This window comes from Acinonyx jubatus, chromosome D4, assembly GCF_027475565.1.
Source record: "Acinonyx jubatus isolate Ajub_Pintada_27869175 chromosome D4, VMU_Ajub_asm_v1.0, whole genome shotgun sequence".
NCBI lineage: Eukaryota > Metazoa > Chordata > Mammalia > Carnivora > Felidae > Acinonyx > Acinonyx jubatus.
In genome coordinates this window covers 38,509,477-38,523,196 of record NC_069391.1, presented here as the reverse complement: position 1 = coordinate 38,523,196, position 13,720 = coordinate 38,509,477, and the positions used below count along the sequence as shown (strand labels likewise).

At 46.3% G+C, this 13,720-nt stretch overlaps 1 protein-coding gene across 2 annotated transcripts in view; it reads right to left on the bottom strand.

Annotated features, from left to right (window-relative positions):
- B4GALT1 (beta-1,4-galactosyltransferase 1) overlaps positions 1–13,720 on the bottom strand; it is a 55,279-nt gene that overhangs the window by 20,720 nt on the left and 20,839 nt on the right. For both annotated transcript variants that reach the window (XM_027039284.2, XM_015073555.3), the window contains exon 2: positions 2,357–2,592. In XM_027039284.2, the coding sequence (XP_026895085.1) occupies positions 2,357–2,592 (236 nt within the window). The remainder of the gene's footprint in view (positions 1–2,356; positions 2,593–13,720) is intronic.

Genomic DNA, 13,720 nt, shown 5'->3' with positions numbered 1-13,720 from the left:
GCACGGCAGTGTCACACTGTCCAAGCTGGCTTGTGTGCTTGGTCTGCCGGCTTGGACTGGGGCAGGCAGGAGCATGTAACTGGTATAAAACATTCAGAAACTTGCTGTTTGAAACCTGGAAATTATCTGTATAAATTAGTCAGAGGAATTTAAGTTCATGGCTAAATTTCACTGGTCCAATATTTGTTTTGACTTTATAATTGAATGGAGAAGTCTCACATTCACTTAAAATGTGACACATCTCTACATCAGCATCCTTCTCTCCAGCTTTCCTTGACCTCAGTCACCTAAATTCAAAGACTCAGCATCACCACCAACTCTTTCACCCAAGTATATATTTTAATCTAATTTATATGCTATCTAGACCACAGTTGTCTAGTTCAGGCAGGTTTGTGGGAGGCCATTAGATGTTTTGCATAATAAGATCTGACAACACTGTATCTACAGCATATCACTTGTCTACTGGTATAAATAACTGTCAAAGAGAGGAAGGAGATATAGTGGCGTGGCTTGTTTTTAGTAATTCCTACTGGCTCCTGGTGATGGCGGCTTCCTCTTCTAGGCACTCACTGTCATTGTTTTAATAATGCTCCTGAATCTCACCATGATCAACAAGTGTTTACTGGCATCAGCCAAATAAATGTTCCTTGATGACACGGCTTTTCTTAAACAAATAACTTGTCAGATTGAAGTGGCTTGGATTTTGCAGAGCATATACCTATTTTCTCTTACATTCTCAAATATTCTTCTAAGATGACCCACAACTGTCTGGTGGTCTTGCCTGCAGATTTTCTCAGGGCCCAAGTCTGTGCCTCATTTGGCCAAGGGACTCAAAGTGCCTTGAGGGGTTTGCCTGCTGCCTACTCCCCCACCTTGAGCTTCAGTTCCCTTGTAACAGGGCTGTTCTGCTCTTCCCTGCCTGACAGACTCAGCTTCTGCACCTGGCCCTATCACCTCTGCCGCATTCCTACGGTCAACTTGATCAATATGCAAAGCTCCTTTCTGCATTGAGGTCCCTGGTCACTGGCTCCAGCTGAGATGCCCAGGTGTCCCTCCAGTCTCTAGAACCTAGTTTATATCCTGGTTCTTCCACGTCACTGCTCTCCCCTTCCTCTGAGCTTCCAAAGCATTTGGCAGCTGCCATCCAATCACATACTATTTGGGATTGTTAATAAATTGTTCCTGGAAGGGTCTCACTTGCCACAGTGGGGATGGAAGCTTCAGGACAGATAGAGCTGGGACCTTCCTTCTTTAATGACTCTCTGCAAACTGTCATTGTCATGACAGTGCTCAGAAATGATTGATGGACACACTGCTATTTCCAGCTTCCCTCTGGTCCAAGGAAGGCATACACTGTCCCTCTAAGGGAAGCTGTCAACTGCCACCAATTTTACTACCTCAAGCAGATCCACAATTTATCTTGATATGAAATGGAGAATAGGCCTTTCAGAAATGGGTATACTGTGTCTCTTCAGATGAATTTCAATAAACCTTGGTGTGTAGATAGGGTAAATGTGTTATTCCACATAGCAGGTTATAGTCTATAAAGATATGAATTTAGTATTTAAACACACAACACCCAAGTTATACTCGTAGAAAAATAATAATGCTTCTCAGACTGGAAATGAGCGAAGTTATTTTTAAAAAACCAATTTTAGATCAATCTGATTCTCCAGGTCATGGTGATGAAGGCTGACATGTCTTCAGCATTGGTTTCCTAAGCACGGCTAAGCTCAACACACACAAATCAGACATGCAGTGAGAAGCTCTTTTCTCAGACCCAGCCCAGTGCACATGACACTGGGTGGCCTATGAATCGGACTTTCCCAGCCATTTTGCTGGGGGCTGGCTTTCAGGTGATCTAAGGATGCTATCTCCAGCAGGGATCCCAGAAAATACTTAGACTTTATAATCTCAAAGTTGCTAAACTTCTGACATTTAAATGGGTGTTTTGTGTTTTTGTTTGTTTGTTTGTTTGTTTGTTTGTTTGTTTTTTCCCAAAGGAAAACACACAGCTACTCAAAGACAGGAAATAATCAGTGCTTTACTTTGGGGGAGTTAGGATTGTCATTTTTCTCTCAATTTTGCTGGAAGGCTACTTCCAGCAAAAAGAAAACAAAATACCCCAGCAATTACCCTTGCCTAAAGAGCTGACAGCAACAAGCAAGTTGTATGGTATTTAGCTTATCTGCATTAAGGAGGGTGATGGTGGTGAGGTTATAAAATGCCATGTCTAGTATCTCTTCTTTCTCTTAGCCCTTATTACTCACACATTTGCGCACATCTATGTATGTACACACATGCACGTAAACACATACACACACTCCCTCCCTCACCCCGTCTCCCCAAACCTCACCTGGTTGATAACATAGATGCCGTAGTCTAACTGCTGACGCTGTAGGATTGGGTGCAAGTAATACAGCCAGTACTTGAGGTGTTCCTGCCGGTTACGGAATGGAATAATGATGGCCACCTTGTGGGGAGAAATGCAGTTCTTGGGGGTATAGCGGCCGCCCACCTTCACCTCTGGGTTCTGTTTCTCCACAAGCTTCAGGTCCACAGGCATATTAAATTCAATCACCATGGGGCCAACTAGAGAGGTGGAAGGAAGGAGAAGTTAGCAAGCTATAGGGTTCCCCCAGGCCACAGCCTCAGAAGACATCTCCTGAGAGGCAGTGTGGCTGTGGAAAAGACACTCCTGTCCAGTGCTAGCGTGATCCACCATCCCAAGAAACCCCTTAGTACCAGGCAAAGCCAGACAGCTGGTCAGCCTATGAAGCACTCATCTGCCCAGGGGAGTAGAATCCCACTCCCCTGAGATTCTATATTTCTCCACTGTAAATGTTTCGAAATGGAGTGACTGCTGCTTAGACTTTCTGAAACGTTGTAAGGATCAGAGAACATGGATGAGAAAGCACTTTCTCAGAAATCCTAAGGTTGAGACCTAACCTTGCCACACCCCAGCTATGTGACCTTGGACAAATGACTTCCATCAACTCTCTAAACCTAGCCCAGTGGGAGAAAGGGGAGTGTGTGTGTGTGTGTGTGTGTGTGTCGGGGAGGGTGGTGTTGTGGAAATCAGCCTCAAATCAGAAGGCAGGAAGAAGGAGCACAAGTAACCCATGTCTCAGGAAGACACCTGATGCACAGATAAAAAACAAAAAAACAAACCTCTGGGGCACCTGGGTGGCTCAGTCGGTTAAGCGTCCAACTCTTGGTTTTGGCTCAGGTCATGATCTCGCGGTTTATGAATTCAAGCCCCGCATCGGGCTCTGTGCTGATGGTGTGGAGCCTGCTTGGGACTCTGTCTCCTTCTCCCTCTGCCCCTCCCCTGCTCTCTCTCTCTCTCTCACTCTCTCTCAAAATAAATAAACTTTAAAAACAACAACCACAAAAAAAACTCCAGAGGTAGGGACTCGAGGAACTGAGACCCCAGAGCAGACTAAGGGGAAGAGAGGAGAAACAGCTGAAAAGCACATCAAAGAAGAATGCTTGGTAAACACAGGAGATGGAGTAACAATGGGAATAAAGAACAGAGGAAAAGTCTGAGAGGACTCCCAGGTTTCCAGCCTGGAAGCACACAGCTCCAGGTGAGAAAAATAAGTTCATAAGAGCTTAGAAGAAAAAAAAAAAAAAAAATCGATGAGATGTGGATGGTAGACTTTGAAACAGTGGTAGGTGAGTAGAGGGAGAGACAAACAAAGGTCAAGATCCAGACATGGAAGTCCTCGTTTCCTAAGGTGGAGCCAGGAGAGGGCTCCACTCCCCAGCTGGGGACCGTCCTTCATGTGGCCTGGATGGTGAGGGCAGGGAAAAGATGACAGGCCCAGGGGTACAGAGGGAACTGGGGACAGAGTCAGCACTCAAACCTAGGGCCCCAGTATTCCCAGCAGGCCAGATTCTCTCAAAGCAGGTTCCAGGAAATACTAATTCCAGTAAGATGCTCAGTGGAAGAACATGTCCCCTGGTCAAGTGAGTCTGGGAACCTTGCATACCGAAACTTGCTTCTGGAAAGTATGAGGCTCACCAAAGGTTCTGAGAAGTTGTACCATCAAGAATCCCCCTCCACTTTATTTAACCCACCATTTCCCAAACTTATTTGGCCATAGAACCATCCTACCAGGGAACACATTTTGAGAACTGTTACTCTAGTGTAACCAGCTTCACCTATGAAGCCAACTAGCCACAAGAAAAAAGGAAACTGCGGAACAGCAGTGAGAATGCGGACCACAAACCGGGAGCAAATTCACCTGAAATAAGCTGGTGGGACCCACCCAAGGCCCAGGGCGAGGCCTTGGGTGCCCTATTTGTTTATCAATAATGTGGCACTCCAAGCACCCCTTATCCCCAGAGGTCACTCACCCTGCTGAAATGAGCCCCAGAAAAGATGTGCCTCTTGCTCCTCCTGTTTGTCAGGAGGTGCAAACTCACCATCTCCTCTTCCCCAGCATCCCCTGGCACTTCTCACCCTTCCCTCCTTCCAGTTCTGACTCAGTTCCATCATCAAGGGACCCATTCCCGTTCACTTATTTTCTTCTTTTCTTAAAAAAGTTTGTTTATTCATTTATTTTGAAAGAGAGAGAGAGAGAGCACAAGAAGGGGAGGGGCAAGGAGAGAAGGAGGAACAGGGAGAAAGAGGGAGAAAGAGGGAGAAAGAGGGAGGAAGGCGGAGGAAGAGTGAGAGAGAGAATCCCAAGCAGGCTCCAGCATGGGGCTCGAACCCACAAACCATGAGATCATGACCTGAGTCGAAGTCAGACGCATAACTGACTGAGCCACCCAGGCGGCCCTTGTTTATTTTCTTCTGAGACACGGATCTTATCATATCACTTTGCTGCTACAAAAACCCTGATGGCTCCTGTGTGGTCTTTGATGGAGTAAGGCCAGATTTCTTACTGTGGCACCAAAGCCCTTCAGTCTCAGCTCTGCCTCCCTTCCCATTCCAATAAACCATGCTTATATCCACACTTAATCTGTGCCAGAAATGTCCTTCCTTCTTTCCTCTAACAATAGACTTTTGCATTGAGACAGACCAGAATCTTAAAATTAAAGTCCCAATCTGGCTTCATCCTTTTGCTCTCATTACCAGAGCTCAGACAGCAGAACCCTGGGAGGCCCTGCTGCACAGTGCGCATGTGAAAAACATGAAAAGAAGATGCATCATTGGGCTCTTCTCACTTCAGAGGGCCCCACAACATCTGCAACCCTCCAGCTCCACCCTACCTTTGGTTCTGAAGATGCTGCTAAACATAACTCTGTTTTCGGGAACCCAAGAGGCATCTGGACTGTCACCCTACCAACTTGCTCACACCTTCTGAAACCAACCCAGAAGACAGGAATTCACACTTGGTCTGCCCAGCTTCCCTAGAGCAGACACCTGCAGGTCAGAGAACATCTTGGTTTTGCCAATTTGGGGATTGTAAAACAGTGGTCCTGAGGGAGCTTCCCGGACAGGAGAAAAGGCTGCCTGGGCCCCAGCTCAGCTCCCCCAGTGACTTGCTGGATGATCTTCAGGCAAGTACCACCCACTCTCAGGATACCTCTTTCCCATTTGCAGACTGAGGGGCTGGAACACAAGCTGCGCCAAAAGAACTCTTCCCCGACCCCACCACCACCATCACCAATGACAAAATCTGCTTTTGCTCCAGGGTTTCCTCAGCAACTGACACCACTGTCCACCCAATTCTGGGAGCTGATAACCTAGGTGGTCCATCTTCTATTCCCCCCCAGCACACTCACCCACTCACACACAGGAGGTGTCAACGGTGTGTGACAATCCACGGGAGCTAACTCAAGTGCCAGACCAGAGTCTTCTGAGGTGTTTAATGCCAACTTTTCCTATGGTATGTGTCAAAGCCACCTCCAATTTGTTTTAGTCAGTACTTTCTGGGCACCTACTGTGTGCCAGAATGTGCGCCAGGTTGAGGGGCAGGGGGAGGTGACAGCAATAGGCAAGATGGCTCCTGACTTGAAGGAGCTCCCTGCTGAGGGTATGAGAACCTAAGTGAAAACTACCCTGGTTCACAGCTGTCTCAGGGACTTGCTCCTCCAGTGGCTTCACGCAGAGCTTTACTGCTGAACAGCCTCTTCTCACTCTCCTGCTCCTGTCACTGCGGACAACCCTCATCATGTCTGAAGTGCATCCAGAGCACCCTGGTCCCCGATCCTGCTACCCTGGGATATCCTTTCCCCATTTGCTTTCTCTGAAGGCTCTACAGCTCTGAGAGCCCTGTGGCTCATGCCTGAGATTGGTCAGCCCTCAGCCCTCAGCAGCAGCTGCAGACCTGGAGCCAAATGCCTCCTGGGTCCAGTGGCAGTCAGGAGGCCTCCCTGAGTGCCCCGCACACCCCCTTACCATGCTGCAGGGGCGGTCCTCCATGGCACACCGGGCCCTGTCCCAGTGAGAAAATGCAGACAGCTCTGACTCCAGGAAGGCAGTGACTGGCTCTGCCTCGAACTACAATAAACTGCTATCAGACCTCAGAGTCACTGCCGGGGGCCTCAGAGAGGGGTGAGGGGAGGAAGCAGAGGGCTGAGGGCTTCATGACAGTCCGCAGGCTGAGCCAAGGCTCCCTTGCTGTGAGGCGCATGGCGTGTGCTACCACAGGCCCTAGGCCCTGCTGGGCTGGCTTGTGTGTTTTCTTGGCTCTGGGAGCTGGAAGCAGGGTTACGTAAGCAGCTGAGCAGATGTGAGCCTGTCCTTGGCTCCCCCGGCTAAAGCCCCGCCACGTGGGCCTCTCGGCTGGGAGTCCAGGTCACGGCCTTGCGTGTAAGGCGCTCAATAACTTCAATGTGTGAGCTCAACTCAGACAAATTCCACCGCTCCCTTGCCCGGCATGGCAAACCCAAACACACACATGCCCCTCCACTGAAGCCCTGCTAATCTCGAGCCAACCCGGCACGGACTCCCTGCCTCACTCTCATGCTGGCTGAGCCACTAGTTCATTCCTCTTGCCTCAGCAAAAACAGGCTGGAACATCTAGTCACCCCTTCCCAACTGGCTGGCCAGTGGCTCAAGATACAATCCTTGGCCCGATGCCGGGTGGTGAGAATGTTTCACTAGCCAGTGACAAAATGGTAAAAGTGAACACAATGTACGTTGTTCTTCATCAAGCTAAATGTAACCAAAGTACTGGAAGTGTCCCTTTCTCAATAAGCAAGTGTCTTCCAAAATAAAGATTTCAGGGACTCCTGGGTGGCTCAGTTAAGTGTCTGACTCTTGATTTCAGCTCAGGTCAGTGTCTCACGGTTCATGAGTCCGAGCTCCACGTTGGTCTCCACACTGACAATGCAGAGCCTGCTTGGGATTCTCTCTCACTCTCACTCTCTCTGCCCCTCCCACACGCTCTCAGTCACTCACTCTCTCTCTCAAAATAATAAATTAAAAAGCTTAAAAAAAAATGTATTGGCATCCAAAGTCAAGCACTTCTTACTCTTTAAATGGTGAAACGTCCTTTTATGAGATGATCATGATAGATTTTGAGACTGAATTGGGTTTGTTTTTTTAACGTGATGTTTAAAAAAAAAAAAATCCATACTTGGCAGCCAAGGGTCAGGCCCCTAAGTTTCTCTTGAAACTTTTCCAGATAATAAAATTCAAACATTTGGGAACTGTGAGACTAGGCAGTGCCCAGAGCTGTAGTTCTCCAGTCGGGATACCGGCAGTCTTCCTGTGCAGACCTCAGCCCCGACAGTGTGGCATGGTGCCTCTCCAACTCAACTACAGTGCTTTTCACAGGCTCATGTGGGTAGGCCATTTTCCTCTGTCCCAATCTAATCTGAAGGCCAAATATGTGCTGGGAGCCAGGTCTTGACACATTCCCAAGGCCTGGGGTGACAGCTGTCTGCAATGGTCCCACAAACTCACGGTGCTCCTTGTGGCCCCTCGCACTAGACACGAGAAGCACCACCTACTGCACAGGGCTAGGCTGGTGCCAGGCAAGAGTGGCAGGGCCGGGTTAAGAACAGTGCTTTGCCCTTGGAGGGGAGGGAGACCAGCAAACAATGGTGACGTGACAGTGGCAACAACAGCTGAAACGGCACAAACTCTGGTGCTGGGGAAGAAGAGTCAAGGAAAGCCTTGCAGAGAAGCAGCTCCTATCAGGGAGGACGGATCACACAAGAGTTGTGTCCACTTGGCAGCCATGGACACAGAGTAGGCCAGCAAATCTTACCTGAGTGTGCAGCACACAGCTATTCTCCCCACTTCCCTGCTACTGATGCAAGCAACCAAGAGGATTTTGATACACTTCAAGGAAACCTGATGTAAGAGCATGGGACAGACAGCTACCAGAAGGGACACCTCAAGTCTCATGTTAACCATTGCTGGTTAAATTTTAAAATCGAGCTCACAAAGGCTTCAAAGGTACTGGAAATAGAGGCATCTGGGTGGCTCAGTCGGTTAAGTACCCGACTTGGGCTCAGGTCATGATCATGCAGTTTGTAAGTTCGTGCCCCTCATCGGGCTCTGTACTGACAGCTCAGAGACTGGAACCTGCTTCAGATTCTGTGTTCTCCCTCTCTCTGCCCCTCCCCCACTCATGCTTCTGTGTCTCTTTCTCTCCCCAAAATAAACAAACATTGAAAAAAATTTTTAAAAGTACTGGAAATAATTTATTTCTCAAACTAGATGTTCATGACATTTTTCTCTATACCTTTGGGTATATCTTTAAAATTAAACAATAAAGGGGTACCTGGGTGGCTCAGTTAAGCATTCAACTTTGTCTCAGGTCATGATTTCACGGTTCGTGAGTTCAAGCCCTGCGTTGGGCTTTGTGCGGACAGCTCAGAGCCTGGAACCTGCTTCGGATTCTGTGTCTCCCTCTCTCTCTGCCCCTCCCCTGCTCACACTCTGTCTCTCTCTCTCTCTCTCTCTCTCTCTCTCTCTCAAAAATAAACATTAAAAATATTTTTTTAATCAAACAATAAATATTTTAAAACATAACCCAAGGACAAGAAGTGTGACCCCTTTTTTCATCCCTTTCCCAATAAGCAAAGGTTTTCCAAAATAAAGATTTTAGGGGCACCTGGGCGGCTCGGTCAGTTGAGCATGTGGCTTTTGATTTCAGCTCAAGTCATGATCCCAGGGTCGCGGGATCAAACCGTGCCAGGCTCCGCATTGAGCGTGGAGCCTGCTTAAGATTCTCTTTTCCTCTGCCCCTCCCCAGCTCGCACTTTCTCTCTCTAAAATAAAAATCAATAAATAACCAAAATGAAGATTTCAAAACATACAACTCAGTGACCAGAAAACAGGAATAATCTAGTCCTAATGCTGACTTGATAGGTCTCCGGCACACCATACACTCAATACAATGTCAACACCCACTGTTCTTTCTGCCAACTCACCATCCAAGCCACTATTAGACTCCAGGGACGGAAATGCTTTTTCAGCAGGAAGCAGAACACATTTGTGGTCTCAGAACACTGCATTTGGGGGCACAGAGAAAAACAACACATTTGCTCAAAAAATGAAGAAGCCTACCAGAGGAGGTCTGCAAAGCGGAGCCCAGGTGGCCAAGAGGAGACTGGACTAATTGAGAACAGTGGCATCAGTTGCCCCTCTATCTCTGTAGAAGTGGCCCTGCCACATGGCTGAACAACCACACTTTGTAGATCTTCCAAAAATATGATCTGAAAGTGACCTGGCCATCAACGAACCATCTACGAACCATCCACATTAGCGAAACTGGCCTTTCTTACACCCTGCCCTCTCCCCCATTAAATTCCCACCCAATCTTCAAACAAAGGCCAAGTACTCTCTTTTTGTCAGTTTATTTTGAAAGGTTTGTTGTTGTTGTTGTTTTAGTAACCTCTACATCCAACGTGGGGCTCACAGCCCTGAGATCAAGAATTGCATCCTCTTCTGACTGAGCCAGCCAGGCACCTCAAGGCCAAGAACTCTTATTTGCTACTGCACTGGCTTTCTTTTCTTTTCTTTTCTTTTCTTTTCTTTTCTTTTCTTTTCTTTTCTTTTCTTTTCTTTTCTTTTCATGTTATTTATTTTGAGAGAGAGAAAGAGAGTATAAGTGGAGAAGGGACAAAGAGGGAGAGACAGAATCCGAAGCAGGCTCCAGGCTCTGAGCTGTCGGCACAGACCCCAACATGGGGCTTGAACCTATGAACTGGGAGATCATAACCTGAGTTGAAGTCAGACACCTAACCGACTGAGCCATCCAGGCACCCCTGCACCACCTTTCAAAATGCTGGTGAGATTTCTTTCTATCGAAGAGGTTCAAACTGTGGAGTGCAAGAGGAATCATTTGGGAAAGCATATAAAACTACAGATTCTTGTCTCCTACCCCCCAGAGTTCCTGATTTGGTAAGTCTGGGACTGAGGCCCGGGATTCTGCATTTTTTAAATGTTTTTTTATTTACTCTTAAGAGAGAGACAGAGCATGAGCAAGGGAAGGGCACAGTGAGAGAGGGACACAGAATCTGAAGCAGACTCCAGGCTCTGAACTGTCAGCACAGAGCCCCGACATGGGGCTCAAACTCACGAGCTGTGAGATCATGACCTGAGCCGAAGTCGGACACTCAACTGACTGAGCCACCCAGTCACCCCTCGGGATTCTGCATTTTAACAAGCACTTTATCTAGATAACTTTAGCACAGGTTCCTGGACTGTATTTTGAGAAATGGTGGTTTACAGGTTCATTCATTGACCAGCACCCTCCTCTCACCCCTATAAAGCTCTTTAAGAGTGAGTACCAAGAAAAACAATCTATACTCAGGAGCTACTGTGTATATCTGCTGCCTGACAATATTTATCATATGACAGAACATGTTTCACTTTTGGTTTTTGCAATGGAACAGATATAATAACTATGTCGAGCCCTAAGGTATGAATATCTACATTTTAACTCTTCTCCAGTCTTTAACTTTCTAAGTCACATTTTCTCTTTCTCTGATTTTAATTTATTTATATCTGTCCTTTTTATGGTATGTGTCCTTATAAGCTACATCAAAAACCTTTGTGGGGGTGCCTGGGTGGCTCAGTTGGTTAAGCATCTGACTTTGGCTCAGGTCATGATCTCATGGTGTGAGTTTGAGCCCAGCATGGGGCTCTGATTTGACGGTGTGGAGACTGCTTTGGATTCTCTCTCTGCCCCTCCCCCTTCGTGCATATGCACACACACTCTCTCATTCTCAGAACAAACTTAAAAAAAAAAAAAAAAACCTTTGTGAAAGAAGTAAAGTAACAATCCTTCAAAGTTCAAACCAAATATCATCTCTTCTTCAAAGCTTTCCCTGAACCCTTGGACCAATCAGTCCCTGCTCTAGATGCCCACAATACCCTTTCCAAATCAAGATTACAACCTTTACATGCCCTTTGGCATGAGGGCACCAGTCTGTCTACAGGCTCCCTCCATTAGACCCTCCTTTCCTTGAGGGCAAGGGTTGTGTCCCATTCCTTTCTGTACTTGGGACAGCTTCTGATAGAGTAAAATCACAAATGTCTGCTGACACACACAGTACTTGCTCAACTATGAATTTAAGCAGAGAACTAACAGAGCAGGAACCATCTTGCTTTTGGTGTTTGAGAATCTAGATTGTTGTCCTAATGACACATCTACGACCAAAGCACCAAGGCCAAAAACACTCTCCTTCCTAAGCTCTAAATATGCCTTTTGTGTCCAGATATAGCACCTGATTCATGATCTATAGGCAGAGCCCCTACCCTCCCTTTTAAAATGAGTTTCCTCCAGGTTCTTGGCCTGTAATTTGAGATTCTCTGGCAGTGGACAAGCCTAACCTAATGAAAACGTGGCATTTCCTCATCTAAACCTTACACCGCCACATCAAATAGGCTCTTCACCAGATAACATTTGTTCCTTGAGAGAATAACCCCAAAATTCAGTCTGACGTGGGTCTTGAGATCACCAGAAAAGCCTTGAGTAGTCACTCAATCCAGGATTCTATCACCAAGAGTACCAAGGCCTAAACCTACGGAACAAAGCCAAAGTCAGATTCTATCACCTTGAAGCGTCAAGGATCTACCTCAAACCAGAACTTGAAAGAGTCATGGCAGACCAGGGGTGGAGGAATATTAAGAATTATGTTTCCAGGATTCAACCTGTATTACAAAGCTGTAATCATCAAGACAGTATGGTACTGGCACAAGAACAGACACTCAGGTCAATGGAACACAATAGAGAACCCAGAAATGGACCCACAAACATATGGCCAACTTATCTTTGACAAAGCAGGAAAGAATATCCAATGGAAAAAAAAAAAAAACAAACAGTCTCTTCAGCAAGTGGTGCTGGGAAAACTGGACGGCGACATGCAGAAAAATGAACCTGGACCACTTTCTTACATCACACACAAAAATAAACTCAAAATGGATGAAAGACCTAAATGTAAGACACGAATTCATCAAAATCCTCGAGGAAAATGCAGGCAAAAACCTCTTTGACCCTGGCCGCAGCAACTTCTTACTCAGTACATCTCCAGAGGCAAGGGAAACAAAAGCAAACAAAAATGGACTATTGGGATCTCATCAAAATAAAAAGCTTCTGCACAGCGAAGGAAACAATCAGCAAAACTAAAAGGCAAGCAACAGAACGGGAGAAGATATTTGCAAACGACATATCAGATAAAGGGTTAGTATCCAAAATCTATCAAGAACTTCTCAAACTCAACACCCAAAAAACAAATACTCCAGTGAAGAAATGGGCAAAAGACATGAATAGACACTTCTCCAAAGAAGACTGGCCAACCAATACATGAAAGTACGCTCCACATCACTCATCATCCGGGAAATACAAATCAAAACCACAATGAGTTACCACCTCACACCTGTCAGAATGGCTAACATTAACAACTCAGGCAACAACAGATGGTGGCGAGGATGCAGAGAAAGAGGATCTCTTTTGCACTGCTGGTGGGAATACAAACTGGTGTAGCTACTCTGGAAAACAGTATGGAGGTTCCTCAAAAAATTAAAAATAGAACTACCCTATGACCCAGCAATTGCACTACTAGGTATTTATCCAAGGGACACAGGTATGCTGTTTCAAATGGGCACATGCACCCTGATGTTTATAGCAACACTATCAACAATAGCCAAAGTACAGAAAAAGAGCCCAAATGTCCATTGATGGATGAATGGATAAAGAAGATGTGGTGTATGTGTGTATACACACACACACACACACACACACACACACACACACACACACATATACACATAATGGAGTATTACTCGGCAATCAAAAAGAATGAAATCTTGCCATTTGCAACTACGTGGATGGAATTGGAGGGTATTATGCTAAGTGAAATTAGTCAGAGAAAGACAAATATCATATGACTTCACTCATATGAGGACTTTAAGATACAAAACAGATGAACACAAAGGAAGGGAAGCAAAAATAATATAAAAACAGGGAGAGGAACAAAAACATAAGAGGCTCTTAAATATGGAGAACGAACAGAGGGTTACTGAAGGGGCTGTGGGGGGGGGGGATGGGCTAAATGGGTAAGAGGCATTAAGGAATCTACTCCTGAAATCACTGTTGCACTATATGCTAACTAACTTATATGTAAATTTAAAAAAATAATAAATTAGGGGCACCTGGGTGGCTCAGTCGGTTAAGCAGCTGACTTCAGCTCAGGTCATGATCTGGTGGTTTGTGGGTGGAGCCCCACGTTGGGCTCCGGGCTGACAGCTTGGAGTCTGGAGCTGTTTCGGATTCTGTGTCTCCCTCTCTCTGCCCCTCCC